Source organism: Palaemon carinicauda, chromosome 17 (genome assembly GCF_036898095.1).
Source record: "Palaemon carinicauda isolate YSFRI2023 chromosome 17, ASM3689809v2, whole genome shotgun sequence".
Classification (NCBI taxonomy): Eukaryota; Metazoa; Arthropoda; class Malacostraca; order Decapoda; family Palaemonidae; genus Palaemon; species Palaemon carinicauda.
The window spans coordinates 76,447,308-76,464,807 of record NC_090741.1 but is presented as its reverse complement, the minus strand read 5'-3'; the positions used below and the strand labels follow the sequence as shown (position 1 = coordinate 76,464,807).

General features: G+C 35.1%; 1 protein-coding gene across 1 annotated transcript in view; it reads left to right on the top strand.

Annotated features, from left to right (window-relative positions):
- Window positions 1–17,500, top strand: part of LOC137656423 (zinc finger BED domain-containing protein 5-like) — a 142,389-nt gene that overhangs the window by 14,472 nt on the left and 110,417 nt on the right. Inside the window, exon 4 of the mRNA XM_068390602.1 lies at window positions 10,060–11,555. Coding sequence (XP_068246703.1) covers window positions 10,060–11,555 — 1,496 coding nt within the window. The remainder of the gene's footprint in view (window positions 1–10,059; window positions 11,556–17,500) is intronic.

Here is a 17,500-nt window from a genome sequence, read left to right as displayed (position 1 = left end):
TGCGTCACAATCGCTCTCAATTCATTCCTATTTCTAGCACGCTCTCTTGCCTCTCTCATATCTATCCTCCTATCACCCAGAGCTTTCCTCACTCCCTCCATCCATCCAAACCTCGGCCTTCCTCTTGTACTTCTCCCATCATCTCTTGCATTCATCACCTTCTTTAGCAGACAGCCATTTTCCATTCTCTCAACATTGCCAAACCACCTCAACACATTCATATTCACTCTAGCTGCTAACTCATTTCTTACACCCGTTCATACCCTCACCACTTCGTTTCTAACCCTATCTACTCGAGATACACCAGCTATACTCCTTAGACACTTCATCTCAAACACATTCAATTTCTGTCTATCCATCACTTTCATTCCCCACAACTCCGATCCATAAATCACAGTTGGTACAATCACTTTCTCATATAGAACTCTCTTTACATTCATGCCCAACCCTCTATTTTTTACCACTCCCTTAACTGCCCCCAACACTTTGCAACCTTTACTCACTCTCTGACGTACATCTGCTCCCACTCCACCATTTGCTGCAACAACAGACCACAAGTACTTAAACTGATCCACCTCCTCAAGTAACTCTCCATTCAACAAGACATTCAACCTTGCACCACCTTCCCTTCTCGTACATCTCATAACCTTACTCTTACCCACATTAACTCTCAACTTCCTTCTCTCACACACCCTTCCAAATTCTGTCACTAATCGGCCAAGCTTCTCTTCTGTGTCTGCAACTAGTACATTATCATCCGCAAACAACTGATTTACCTCTCATTCATGGTCATTCTCGTCTTCCAGTTTTAATACTCGTCCAAGCACTCGAGCATTCACCTCTCTCACCACTCCATCAACATACAAGTTAAACAACCACGGCGACATCACACATCCCTCTCTCAGCCCCACTCTCACCGGAAACCAATCATTCACTTCATTTCTTATCCTAACACATGCTTTACTACCTTTGTAGAAACTTTTCAATGCTTTCAACAACCTTCCACCAACTCCATATAACCTCATCTCATTCCACATTGCTTCCCTATCAACTCTAGCATACGCTTTCTCCAGATCCATAAACGCAACATACACCTCCTTACCTTTTGCTAAATATCTCTCGCATATCTGCCTACCTGTAAAAATCTGATTCATACAATCCCTACCTCTTCTAAAACCACCCTGTGCTTCTAAGATTGCATTCTCTGTTTTATCCTTAATCCTATTAATCATTACTCTACCATACACTTTTCCAACTACACGCAACAAACTAATACCTCTTGAATTACAACACTCATGCACAATACATGCACAAACCCAATTGACTGGTACCATTGACAACACAAAACACATTTTAAACAATCTCACCAACCATTCAAGTAAAGTCAACACCCCCTTCCTTCAACATCTCAGCTCTCACACCATCCATACCAGATGCTTTTCCTACTCTCGCTTCATCTAGCGCTCCCCTCACTTCCTCTATCGTAATCTCTCTCTCATTTTCATCTCCCATCACCGGCACCTCAACACCTGCAACAGCGATTATATCTGCCTCCCTATTATCCTCAACATTCAGTAAACTTTCAAAATATTCTGCCCACCTTTTCCTTGCCTCCTCTCCTTTTAACAACCTTCCATTTCCATCTTTTATTGTCTCTTCAATTCTTGAGCCAGCCTTCCTTACTCTCTTCACTTCTTTCCCAAAACTTCTTCTTATTCTCTTCATATGAATGACCCAGCCCCTGACCCCACCTCAGGTCAGCTGCCCTCTTTGCCTCACGAACCTTGCTCTTTACTTCCACATTTTTCTCACTATATTTTTCATAGTTCTCTATACTATTTACTCTGCAGCCATTCTTCAAAAGCCCCCTTTTTCTCTTCCACATTTACCTTCACTCCTTCATTCCACCATTCACTGCCCTTCCTCATGCTGCCTCCAACAACCTTCTTGCCAACACACATCACTTGCAATCCCAACAAAATTTTCTTTTACTAACTTCCACTCCTCTAAATTACCAGTTTCTCTTACTTTCATCTTCATCATATGCCATTTTCAACCTTTCCTGATATTTACTTTTTACCCCCTGTTTTATTAGCTCTTCAACCCTCACTAGCACCCTTTTACATCCACCTACTCTATTCCCCCACTCTTTTGCTACAACTAATTTTCCTTCCACCAAAAAATGATCAGACATACCGTTAGCCATACCCCTAAACACGTGCACTTCTTTCAATCTTCCAAACATTCTTTTAGTTATCAACACATAATCCATTAATGCCCTTTCTACTACTCTTCCATTTGCCACTCTTACCCATGTATACTTATTTTTATCTTTCTTTTTGAAAAAGCTGGAACTTATCACCATCTCTTGTTCAACACACATATCTACCAGTCTCTCACCACTCTCATTTTCACCTGGTACGCCAATCTTCCCAATGACACCTTCTACCTCTCCAGTGCCCACTCTAGCATTTAAGTCACCCATGACAACTACATAATTCCTTCTACTCAGTCCTTCTACACACCTAGTTAATTCATTCAAGAACTCATTCTGCTCTTCTTCACTTTTCCCACTACCTTGACCCTTACGCACTGACAAACGCCCAACATTCCCTATATATATTTATATATATGTATATAAATATATATATATATATATATATATATATATATATATATATGTATTATATATATATGTATATAAATACTATATATTATATATATATATATATATATATATATATATATATATATATATATATATATATTTATATATATATGTATGTATATATATTTATATATATATGTATTATATATACAGTATATATATATATATATATATATATATATATATATATATATATATAATATATTATATATATATATATATATATATATATATATATTATATATATATATATATATATATATATATATATAGTCCTAAGGATGATGGAGCCTCTGTATTTTAGTGGTGATGATAGAAATTTTAAGGATCGTGATAAGATGGCAATAGTGAACCGAATAAGGATGATAGAGAAGTCCGGTGATAGTGATGGAGAAAGTAATATTTGTGTGCTGGTGAGGTGTGATCGTTATGATGGTTATAATGGAAGGTGATGCCATTGGAAATCCTGATGACTGCTGCTTGTCAAGGCAGTGACATTGTTAAAGTGGTGACATTGGTGGTGGTGGTGATGTTGGTGATGATGGAAAATTATATTTGTGATAGTGGTTGTTGTGCAGACACTGACAGGTGATGAAGGTCAAAGGGACATAATGTGTTACATTAATATCATTAAGACAGAAAATTAAAAATATAATAAAACAAAAATATATTGCTAAATAATACTAAGATTTACTTTTGGAATATACTGTAATCCGTCATATATCCCCAATACCAAGGATGTACAGCTGTTGGTGGGACAACCAAATTATATTAAAATTATTTAGATTTCCCGTATATAGGAGTTATATGTAAATGTGTTTGAATCTTCATCCAGGTTTTTGTGTCTTGTATGTATGTGTGTACACAGGGTGGGGAGGGGGATTACCTGAAGTGATTCATTGATTGATTGATGGGAGATGCATTGGCGTCCTGACAACAAGGGCCAATGACACAGTTGCTCGAAATACAAAATATTTGGGAAAAAAAACTGACTGATTGTGTACAGTTCCTCTCTCTCTCTCTCTCTCTCTCCTCTCTCCTCTCTCTCTCTCTCTCTCTCTCCTCTCTCTCTCTCTCTCTCTCTCTCTCCTTTACTTAGTCACTATTCTTTATTATTATATTAATTCACATAAAGGGAGACACAAAAGACCTGAAAAATTACCGTCCAATAAGTTTACAGTTAATAATATATAAAATATTTACAAAGATCCTATTACGCCCAATAGAAAGACAACTTGACTTTTATCAACCAAGAGAGCCGGCAGGTTTTAGAAACTCAACAGAGTACGACAAACCACTATGTTTGGCATTTATAGACTGTGGGAAAGCTTTTGATTTTGACAAAACTTCAGCAGTAATGAAAACCATTCAAAGGCAAAGAATATATTAAATCTTACGTTGAAACACCCCATGACATCTATACGGGTACTACACCAATCCTGAAATCACATATAAATACTAAGAAAATTCTAATGAAAAAAAGGAGTTAGACAACGATACCCCATCACTATTAAATTTTTCACATTGTGCCTAGAAAAATGTTTTAAGAATATATATTGGGAAAATGTGGTTGTACCTAGACTAGTAATAAAATTATAATGAAAATAATTATATCAATAGAATAAAATAAAAATAGTAACCTTTATAACATCATGAAGTTGATGCTGATAATGACATGTTCGTTTTATTTGCCCCTGCAATAAAAAGATATAATAATCATTAAACAGATACATACGTGTTTATAATAGAGTTAAAAAAATACGTAAATATATAAACAAATTAGCATCTAAGAAAGAGAATAACTAAAGGCAAGTGAATGCAAGAAACCAGTAAGCTACTATATGTCAAGTATGTATATTTGAAGCTGGCCTTGATATTTTTGGAAGAATTTTCATTTCAATCCTGCATAATTCCTGGTTCCTTTTAACAAAAACCATATGGTTGCAATTGTATACAATGTTATAATAGAGAGAGAGAGAGAGAGAGAGAGAGAGAGAGAGAGAGAGAGAGAGAGAGAGAGAGAGAGAGAGAGAGAGAGAGAGAGAGAACTTTCATGTAATTGACTCCTAATTTTACCCCGGAATATGACCTTCCATGACATACACTTTGTGTAAATGGAAATAATGAAAATAAAATGCATAATTAACTATTCCCATATAATTTTAGATCTACACTTATTTCGGAGCAGTTAATGGAAACTCGAGAGAGAGAGAGAGAGAGAGAGAGAGAGAGAGAGAGAGAGAGAGAGAGAGAGAGAGAGAGAGAGGAGGGGGGGAATTATTCTAGTGGCATCTCACAACTACTATGAAATTCAGGGCCTCTGTAACACGGTTTTTTGGACTTTGCTCCTTATCAAGGCATCGGATGTAGCTGAAAGTTGACATATGTATATTTTACAACCACACACACATTTTGTCAGCATTTTCAATAACCTAAACCCGATAGTTTTAATTTTTATAGAGTAAAAATGATCTAGCCGACGCCATGGCCAGTGATAACGAGCCAAGAGTCGAAAACATTGATTACGTAAGCAATGTAAACACTTTTTGACAAAATTTTGCCCCGCCCATCCACCGGACACCCATTCACCTTCTTCCATCGGCTCTGGAACCCATAACAGTCAAGACTGGCTAGCAGGATTTGGAATTGCCCCTGTGGTTGCAAAACTGCATTTATCTTACGACTTGCAAACTTTATACAGTCAAGAGAAATCCCATGGCCATATTTACTATAGCCTGAATAGGTAATTATTCAGTTTCTAGTTTAAATCCAATGTTTATGGTCTGATTTGTATTTAGCGTAATATGATTATAATACTTGTAATGTCACTCAGGCTTTTGAACATTTCCATTAACTATTCACTATGCCACCAAGAGAGAGAGGGAGAGATTGTATGTAAACAGTCTTGATATAACTATTTTTGTTAAAATGAGAATTTTGTGCTAAACTCTCCATCAGACCAACGGATCATCCGATATAATTTTTTTTTCTTCTTCTTAGGCGTACGACCGTGTTGGCTATGTTTTGGGCATGACTACATTTTGTAAATAAATCATGAATAGTTTTAGGAGTTTTATTTGTACATCTTATGGGAATTTATAGGAGTAAAGTGAACATAATTCATTTATCCTTTAAAATAATTACTACATGTAGCAAAACAAATAGTAGTAAAGATGATAATGCAATGAAGGAATGATACCAAACTTTATCTTTAGCTTCAACATCGGCAATAACATACCCAGTTGCCATAAATTTGTCAGCTTAATGAAATAGCCTATCATCTAATATAAAACTTAAATTCTGAGGAGGCCATGGCTTATTGCACAGTGAAAAAAATGACACAGACTTTATGAATGGCGGAACGATACATAAATGTGGGTGGGGTATCTGTGCTAGCGTAGTAATACTACTGTAGCAGCAGTGCCGCAACAGTAGTATACATGAATTAAACGTTTAGGCCAACTGCTGGGATCCTTGAGGATCATTTAGCATTTCTTACAACTACTCGATAAATAAGTTTTTATAGCCAGAATTTTAATTTTCTGATCCAACAATGCCCATGATAGCCTTCAGTGTTATCCAGAATTATAACGAGGCTAAAGTGGGTGGAGCCTCATGAAGTCATCATTCTGACGATAATTATTGGTGAAAGTTTAAAGCAAAATACAGTACCGGCTATTTATTTATTTTTATTTTTTTTTTTACAGTAAATAGATCGGTAGATAGACAATAAATAAAAATTGCTTGACATTGGATATAGCAGTTATCAAATCAAGCTTGTCTACTACGTTTTTGAAAATTACCAACTATTCCCTACACCTTGTCAGTCTGATTGTAAGCTATAAAGTAGACTGTAATTTCTTAGGAAACTTATTTTGGGAGTTAGACAAATAATCGAAGTGTTTTTGTATTTATTAACATATTTTGTTCGTTTGTTCATTATGACAATTCTCAGTGGAGAGGTTTCAGAGTTCATAAAGGTGTACTGCTTTGCTTTTATTTACACTTTTGTGTTATTGTTGGCAGAGGTATAGCCTTCGTTACGTATAACCAATCATCGATCGAGAAAGAGAGAAGAAATGCCGTCATAAGTTACGTAAAGAGTGCGTTCGAAACCTTTTCTCTGAGTAAGTTGGCCCGTCTTCAAAAATCGTCACTTTTACTTAATAAAGTACCAAATTTATTCAACCTACGTAATGCAGAATATAGTCAAAATTTATGTGTAGATATAATGTGCCTTCTGAATAAGCGTTATATTTATGAAATACATAGAAAAAAAGTTATTGCGAAAAAAACCGTGTTACAGAGGCCCTGAATCTCATAGTAAGTAGCTTTTTAACAATGATCCAGAAACCTACTTCGAAAACAAAGCTCGTTAATCGGCTCAACTGGGTATGGTAGAAGATCTGTATTGATTAATGATAGAACCCATTCCTATATTTCCAACGCTTTCTTACTTCGTTTGCTGAATTGGTAACAAATATTATGGGTCACCTAAGCTTTTATGGAATACCTCGTAATAATTTCGCAAGGTAGTTATATATAAATTATGATTCTATAAGTTACTGTTTTTTTTTTTTTTTTTTTTTTTTTTTTTTTTTTTTTTTTTTACAATAATCTACAAGTCTTTTATGTTACTTCGGAAAATATATGGAAATGAAAAATTAATTAGGTAAACAACATGAATATTTTACAATCAATATCATCGTTTAAAGCCAGTTATGATAAATCTTTTTAATAGTGATGGAATTAATTAAAAACTGCCAATACTCAATGATAGTCCGAATTGCTGGGATGTCTACGAAAATCAAACAAGGATTCTCTCTCTCTCTCTCTCTCTCTCTCTCTCTCTCTCTCTCTCTCTCTCTCTCTCTCTCTCTCTCTCATTTGATAATGTTTTTTTCTTATCACTACTTTCCTCATAATATCTACATAACAACCTGGTCTCCTCTTTCCCTCTTAATTAATTAGCTTTAATGCCTTTCTTCCTCTTACGTTATTCGCTTTGTTTCCTCTTCGCCCTGTCCTTCTTGCCTAACACCTACCAATACACTGCCCCGGCCTAACCTCCTCCGTAATTACAACAAACCCATTTTGTTGCGCAGAATTACCAGCAACGACAGAACCCCAAGATCTAGTTGTATGTAAACCAAAGGGAAAACAATTAACAAACTTGGTTAGACCAAAGAAAAATTATCCATATCTCAACAGGAGGGTCTCTCTCTCTCTCTCTCTCTCTCTCTCTCTCTCTCTCTCTCTCTCTCTCTCTCTCTCTCTGGCATCTGCCTATGGATATAAACCGAGGGAGGGAAATTACACATATACTTGGTGTTGGAAGGGTTCCCGCAAGTTCCATTCACCATGAGGTGGACTAAGGGGCACTTTTTCTCTTTAATTCTGATATATGGCTTTGCTGATCATGGCATCAATGGACATTTTACCGTCATTTTTTTAAAAGCTGCAGCTGACCACAATTACCATACACAACCTTAAGTGATTTGTTTATTGTTAGAACACTGTTTGAAATATTTAGAATTTTTTATTTATAATGTAAACTTCTATGAAACAGATCAGTCAAAGCAAGAAAATTCAAGTCCCTTAGACTGCAAAATTTACATTCTCATGCTGCAGATTGTAAACTAATCCTTTTCCTTAGGAGATTATCAAAATGTGAAAGACAATACACAAATATATTAATTATTATTTTGCAGTATCATTGAAATATTGATATACCATCTCTACCCACATATAAGAGAGAGACCTCATCATTTTGATTACGTATTCGTGTTTTTTTTTCTAGTTCTGGAAACTCTAGTCTCTTTTCTCATAAACTACGTCAAAATAAAATATAAAACTGTATAAAACTAATTTAGTTGTCTCATAATTTAAGTGGCAATCCTCATATTAAAACAATATCTTTTTTGGCTTTGAAAAATGGGAGTATGGTATAATTATAGGGGTTTTGAATTTTTTTAATAGTAATTCCAGGTGGATATTCATTGTTTTTGAGTTATGGTGGTCGACTACCGTAACCGAAAACGTATGATTTTGCGCTAAATATCGTCATTATTTACGTTTCAAACACCTTAAAATATGCTGTGTACCAGTCGGATTGTATGACATTTAAATCATGTTAAAACTTCGATGTTTCCGACAGTTATCATCATTAACAACTAATCAAAGCCGAGTAATAATATAAACAGTTCAAATCACTGGAGCTTTCGTTTACCAGGAATTCCGGACGCATAGGAAACATGATTTCCCATCCAATTTCCTATGGAGTCGTTCGTAACAGTTCCATTGTATTACAAATACTGAGCTAATGATTTATTAGTTTTTGCTCTGTAATATGCTTGCTTTCACTCTCGATAAAACATTATCTCATTGCTCCTATGCTCGGGCAAATGGAAATGTCTCCCTATAGTCTTTGCTTTGCTGTATGCTCGCTTCGCTCTCGATTAAACATTATCGCATTGCTCTTATGTTCTGTCAAACGGATATATTTCGCTACGCGCGTTTGCCCTGTCGGCTAGTGCTTCGCAATAATTATCAATCATACATACTTGTAATTTCATTACCTCCGTTATTATTACCCAGCAATCCATGGTTATGGGTTTAAGCCAGTGGTTCCCAACCTGTGGTACGCGTACCACTAGTGGTACGCGAGGCCCTTCCAGGTGGTACGCGAACACTTTCGGGGTCATGAACGATTTTTAGTTATATTTTACTTCACAAAGATGTGCATTGCCTAACACAAGATAATCTGGCAACGATTTGCAACTGTTGCCACACGCCACCCACTGGTCCCAGCGGCCCACCGTTAAATTAGGTCCTCCACTAACTCTCGTAGTTGCCTACGATCCCCAGCTACTTCAACTAAAACTCGGTCAACTCGTTTTTAACCGAATTTAAATGTGAAGAATTAAGTCACCAACCAAATCTGGCAGTTTTTCGGAGGATAGTGGAGGACCTAATTCACACAGTACACTTACTTAATGCGCTAATATGTAGTACTAGTTGTATTTTATCGACAAGAAATAACAACATTTGTGGCTGATGGCGAGAATCCAGTTGCTTGATAAGCAAGTGCATCATTCTCTGGATGACAACGATGAGCGTCAGCCTGTGACGTCATGGTCACTGAAAGCTGATTGGTGGACAGACAAGTCCGGGAGAGGAGAGCATTGCAAGAACGGGTAGTTAGGAAAGGCACTCAGCAGTACAAGTACGTTGCCTTTCCCTCCCTTCACATCACCCTCCCTTAATTCACACTTCCCTCCCTTCTTCCCTCCACACCTCCCTTACTTTACTATACCTTACTACTTATACTTTACATATACTTTATTTATTTCTTGATTGATTAATCTTTTTTTTTCTTTACTTATCCACAGGATTTGACATGCCGAAGAGAAAATATGACCCGGTATACATAAAGTATGGTTTCATTGCAATCGAACATGGAGGAGAAGCTCCTCCGCAGTGTGTGGTCTGTATGAAGTCCCTTTCCTATGTGGCCATGAAATCCAGCCTGTTCAAACGTCATCTTGAGACTGATCATGCGGACAAGAAGGACCAAGATCAGAGCTACTTCCAGCGACTTGGCGAAAACGTGAAGCGGCAGCGCATGGACAAGACTGGCCAGATCTACCAGAAGGGAGCAGGAATTGTGAAAGCATCCTATGAAGTCGCTCTCCTGGTGGCTAAAAACATGAAACCGCATGCCATTGCAGAGTCTCTCATCATGCCAGCGGCAAAGATCTTGGTCAGCCACGTGATTGGAGAGGAGGCGGTAGCGAAGTTGGAGAGTGTTTCCGTCTCTAACAACACTGCACAACACCATATCGAGGAGATGTTGGTCGACATTGCCGACCAAGTGGTTGAGGGAGGGAAATCCTCAGAGTATGGGTTTGCCATTCAACTCGATGAATCGACGGACGTCACCAACTGCTCTCAACTACTTGCCTATGTCCGCTTCACGCAGAGTAATGCTGCGAAGACTGAGTTACTGCTGAGCCAGGATCTGTCCAGTACTACAACAGGAAAGGATATTTTCAACGTTTTGGACAATTTCTTCAACCAGAATGAACTGGACTGGGGAAAGTTGGTCGGATGCACGATAGATGGGGCTCCATCGATGCTCGGTCGAAAGTCAGGTTTTCAAGACCATGTGAAAGCTGTAGCACCAAACGCCACTGCTGTCCACTGTTTCATACACATATTTGCCCTCTGTGCTAAGGTGCTCCCTCCGAAGTTGTTATCATGCTTGAACCGAGTTTTCAGAATCGTTAATTTCGTCAAAACATCCGACCTGAATACTCGAGTGTTCAAGCTCCTCTGTGAAGATTTTGGCTCTGACCACATCTGTCTCCTCTACCACACAGAGGTGCGCTGGCTCTCCTTGGGTAATACGACGAGGCGTCTCTTTGAACTGAGAGATGTACTCCTCGTATTCTTCAAAAAGAAGGAACACGATTTTCAGAAAGATCTGGAGGACGAGGAGTTTATCTCAAGATTGGCCTACCTGTCAGACATTTTTGGAGCCCTCAACCACTTAAACTTGTCGTTCCAAGGGCCCGACTGCAGTGTCACAGAGTTCATCTCGAAGCTGGGAGCGTTTGTCCGGAAGCTGGATCTGTGGATGAAGAATGTGGAGAGCAAAGGCTACGGAATGTTCGAACTCCTGACTCCCCTTGAGAGGGAGCCCACTGATGAATTTGCCCAAGAAATCGTCCATTACCTCTCACTGCTCAAGACTGAATTGAAGCATTACTTCCCGGACGTGACATGTTGTGCCTACGTCGCCAATCTGTTCTCCGTTAATCCAGCCGATCTGCCTATTGGGACCGGGGAACAAGAGGAACTCATAGATATCCAGGCTGACGAGACAGCAAAGACGAAGCACAAAGAATGCTCTCCTTTAAACTTCTGGGTGAGCATGGCCTCCTCGTACCCGACGCTAGCCCGTCACGCTGTTTCCCAGCTACTGATTTTCCCCTCGACGTGGGAGTGCGAGCAGGGGTTCCCAGCCTTCATGGCCATCAAGTCGAAGAGCCGGAACCGTCTTGCTGCGCCCGGGCATGATTTCCGATGTGCTATGAGCAAAGTCATGCCAAGCATTGACCAGCTGGCGGAGAAGAAGCAGATACAGACCTCGCATTGAGTTGTTGTTTTCTTAGTTAATTTGCGTGTTCTATTTTTACAATTATAGAAATAAAGGGGTATCTGATCGAATTTAGTTTCTCTGGAACCAGGTGGTACGCGGCGACTGTACGGGACCTTCAAGTCGTACTCGATCACAAAAAGGTTGGGAATCACTGGTTTAAGCGAATGTACTAGTAATGGTTTATTGAAATACACTGGTTAAAATTGTTTTGGGGGAAGTTTTGTTAATGTGAAATGAAAACCATTTCAGTAACCAGACAGTAACTTAAATTGACAGAATCTCTCAAATATTTATCAAATTGAAATCAAAGGATGAATACGTTTGCTGCTCCTGACAAAGAATCCCGACTCCCCTTACATTAATTTACATACCCTGACATACTTTCAGACAAGGGTACAATGGTTGGTAAATGAGACATCTCTCAAACAAGCTGTTTTGGAGAAGACAAAATGTGAGTTTATCATATTCAGATGGGAATGAAACTCATAAAAAGGGAAAAAAAGTTAAACTGAAATCCTTTTAGGTTCTCCTAAAAAAAAGAATTTTGATTTAGATATCCATCAATCATATTTGAGGTGGAGTATTTCTGGCAAACTTCATTTTTTTTGTACCTTACTTTTGGTTGAAATTAGTAAACACAAGGATTATAGTTGGACGGAATATATATTTTATTACAATTACGATGAAACCCTGATATCAAAGAAAGGTTAATCAGAAAAGAATTAGATTTGCATTCCACCGGACATAAAAACAACGCTCTAATAATTCCTTCTCAGATAATGAAATATCACCCTGGTTGCCATGGATTTTATATCCAAGGTCGGATACATTTTGAGCAATTTCTGAATTCATTGAAATATCCCATGAAAAGATAATAAATGCAAAAGAGCGATGCCATGAAAGAACGAATACTACTCGTATTTCTTTAACAACGTTTAACAAATGAGAGGAAACGTTTATTGTCATTTTACCTGAACATTTCTACCTCATTATTGTCTGAATTTTTAAAAAGGCTTTAATGTATGAACAAAGGTATAATATTTGTATTTTCCATTATGAAACTATTAAACTTTCCTAAGTATAAAACGTGAAATTAGTGCAAGAGAGAAATCACGTTCCTCGTAGATTCAACATGAGAGAGAGAGAGAGAGAGAGAGAGAGAGAGAGAGAGAGAGAGAGAGAGAGAGAGAGAGAGAAAGAGAGAGCATCAGGTTGCCAATCCAGAAACTGATAAATAAAACATTCTAGTATCTGCAATCTCCTGATAGACAAAATCATCATACATACATGATTATTTTCATTATTAATTATTATCCATAATTATTATCATTATTATTTATCATTATTAATTTTCAATTATTATTATCATTATTATTATTATTATTATTATTATTAATCATATATCATTAATTATTATCATTATTATTATTATTATTATTATTATTATTATTATTATTATTATTACTATTAATCATTATCATTATTATCATTATTATTAATTATCATTATTAATCATTATTATTATTATCATTATTAATTATCATTATCATTAATCACTGTTATTATTATTAGTAATAATTATTACTATTAATATTATTATTTATTATTATTATTATCAATATCATCATGATTATTAATTATTATTTTTATTACTAATAATTATTATTATTATCATTATTATTGATATTATTATTATTATCATCATTATTATTATCATCATTATTATTAATTATCATTATTAATCATTTTCATTATTATTAATTATCATTATTAATCATTATCATTATTGTCATTATTAATTATCATTATCATTAATCATTTTTATTATTATTATTGATAATTATTACTATTAATATTATTATTTATTATTATTAATATCATCATTATTATTTATTATTTTTTTTATTATTATTATTAACTATTATTATTATTAATATCATTATTATTATTATTTTTATTATCATTATCATTATTATTATTATTATTATTATCATTATTATTATTATTAATATTAATTATTATAATTATCAATTATTATTATAATTATTATTAATTATTATTATAATTATTAATAATTATTATAATTAATATTATTATTATTATTATTATTATTATTATTATTATTATTATTATTATTATTAGACAAGCTAAAACTCGAATTGGAAAAGCAAAATGCTAAAAGGTCAAGGGCTCCAGCAGGGAAAAGAGCCCGGTGTGGAGAGGAAATAGAGATGTAAAAAATAAACAATAAATGAGAAAAATAAATAAAAGTTATAAAATGTACTAAGATTCCTCGGACGACCAAGAAAAAATTACAAAAAAAGGAATTGGACAGTTTTTTCCGAGTAGCAGATGCACAGCTTTTGCATAAAACCCATAAAAGTTTCAATGAGAGGGAAAATTAATAATGTTTTCCTTCCAGATGATTTACTCTCTCTCTCTCTCTCTCTCTCTCTCTCTCTCTCTCTCTCTCTCTCTCTCTCTCTCTCTCTCTCTGTGCATATTATTGTTAGTAGCTATACTATCTTTATTCAATTAGTTATTCGTTTCATCTATTTTCCTTCGAATAATCTATCCATCCTTCAATTGTAATTCCAACTGCAATCTCTTCTAATGAAGGCGTTGCTTTTCTTGTCATGTCAAGCGAACTTCTTTCCGACATTAAGAATATATTTCTTAGGAAATCTTCTCCACAACACCACGCTTGCTAAGCAGCTCATTTGGGCTTAGTAGAAGCTCTTCTGAATTCATTGAAAAGAGGCTTTCCTTCTCTTCCGACGCTCTTCTTCCTCTCTTTCGAAAAGTAAAAGAAAAGGTAGATTCATGACTAACATTTTTAAGAGTTCTCTGTAATGTTAATTTTTGGTTCTCAACGTCTATTGATGTGCTTGGGTTAAATATTACATGGCCAACATGATCAACCATTTCAGGAATGTATTTTGGCTTAAAACAATAGGGTTAGCTATGTGCTTTCACGATATGTATCTCACATTGATAAAATGTCAGTGTCTATGGTTCTCAAAATGTAATCAGATTTTGAAGATTGACTGTCAAGGGAACCTATTTCATTAATCTCGTATATATTTAGATTAGTCTCTCTCTCTCTCTCTCTCTCTCTCTCTCTCTCTCTCTCTCTCTCTCTCTCTCTCTCTCTCTCTCTCTCTCTCTTTTTTTTTCTCTCTCTCTCTCTCTCTCTCTGTGTGTGTGTGTGTGTGTGTGTGTGTGTGTGTGTGTGTGTGTGTGTGTGGTTTGTAAGAGTAAACAGCTATGAGAGTCATAAGTAACTATTATAACTAGTAAAGAGTTAAAAATTAACCATTCTAGATCCTTATCTGAGATTAATGGAACTTCATTCTCTCTCTCAAAATCTTGGATGCTTAGATTTTAAATATTCACATTGACTTCCTCGGCTGTTGGGAATGTACTAACAAAACACAAAACCTTATAATCATTTGAATACCTTAGACTGAGCAACGATTCCTAAAGCTCTCAAGTATGATTACACGTGATATTTTTTTTTCTTTGACCAGGTTACTTCAATCAATCAAGCTATTCTATGTTGGATTTAACATCACGTGATAAACATTTTGTAGAAATGCGGAGGGTTTAGTTTGATGAAAGCAAAATACATCAACCGTGCAACCGGGAAAATCTCTCTCTCTCTCTCTCTCTCTCTCTCTCTCTCTCTCTCTCTCTCTCTCTCTCTCTCTCTCTCTCTCATAATCTACTTTTAAAATCAACCAAATTAAACAATTATCCAAATTATGGCAAAAGTGATTTCTTCCAATAACTCTCAATATTTTTCCATGATACTTATTTCATATAAACAATTTATAATTTTTTCTTTCATCAAAAGGCTTTTCCTCTTCTGCCCCTTTTTTTATTTTTTTTTTATTTCCAGCCTTTACTTCCCATTATTTTCTCCTGGGAGTCTACTTTCCCTCCAGATCTCCTTCTCACTTAAACTCTTATTCCCCAGTAACTGAATTATCTTTAAAGTTTAATCATTAAGGATTTTGAATTCAAACAAGGAAAAAACTTTTTAAAAATCCTGTTGAGTAATTATTAAAATTATTATCATTATTAAATATGACAAAATATACAAATAAATGCAATGAAATATGAAGCAATGGTGTCTACAGTAGTTCTTTAGAAAGATACTGAATCTACGCAGGCTCATAAAAAAAATGAATTCAGTCTCTGGGAGGCTTTGATTATTGAATTCCAACAGAAAACCACCAAGAGTTAAATGAAACAATAAACCCATATATATATATATATATATATATATATATATATATATATATATATATATATATATATATGTATATATATATATATATATATATATACATATATATATATATATATATATATATATATATATATATATATATATATATGTGTGTGTGTGTGTGTGTGTGTGTGTGTATATATATATACAGTATATATATATATATATATATATATATATATATATATATATATATATATATATATATATATATATATATATATATATATATATATATATATATATATATATATATATGTGTGTGTGTGTGTGTGTGTGTATATATATACAGTATATATATATATACAGTATATATATATATATATATATATATATATATATATATATGTGTGTGTGTGTGTGTGTGTGTGTGTGTGTGTATGAACTGTATGAAAAACTAATATATCTATCGGAATTTTTACATCTAAACCTAAAATTAAATTCTGTAATATTTTCTAAAAAGAGATATCGAGTAAAATATCATAAAATTAATTCGCTTCCAAGTGAAATAAAACAGCCTCTCTCTCGAATAATGGATACATTACTATGGTACAAACAGTACCAAGAAGGTCCGATTGACTTCCCAGGCACATTGGGACTCACTGAGGAAGACTGGAAGTTTCACAAACATATGGCAAGGAACAAATAAAGAACTAAACTTCTATCGAAGGTTTTCTTATAGAATTTCTTTTAATTGGAAAAATCTTAAAACATGTTCAAGTACGGAGGATGAAACTCTAACAGCCACTTTACCTGGTCATAAACCCCCTTAAAACAATCAGTGCCCATAGGAAGTCCTTCACTATCGAAGGCTCAAAATGCTTGGTCAATTGGATCCTTAATTTCTTTCTACGAGGTTAAAGAGGTTCTCTGACCCAACGAGGAACACCTAATGGACGTCCTGCCAAACGACACTGACATGTTCAATTATTGCAGAGTTAATTCCTCATTATTCATCCACTTAATTGAAAAAAAAAAATATTTCAAAAAATTTCTAAATACTCTTGGCAAAATTTATAGGTTACACTGAATCTAACATATTTATTATTTGTTTTATTATAATCATTTCTCTCTCTGTCTCTCACTCTCTCTCTCTCTCTCTCTCTCTCTCTCTCTCTCTCTCTCTCTCTCTCTCTCTCTCTCTCATAACTGTGTACATTTGACACTGTGTGAAAGAAGCTTCTGTGCCTGTTATTTTTTTGATTTTCAACAAAATATTTAGGATTCGGAAGCTGGCCTTAGTCACCTTCTCATCCACGCTGTGACCTACCAGGCTATTTATCATCAGGTACCGACAATGTTGACACAAGTTCAAAACAAGATTAAGTTAAGCATCTAATGGGATTTGCTAAGACATGGAATCGAACCCAACTAT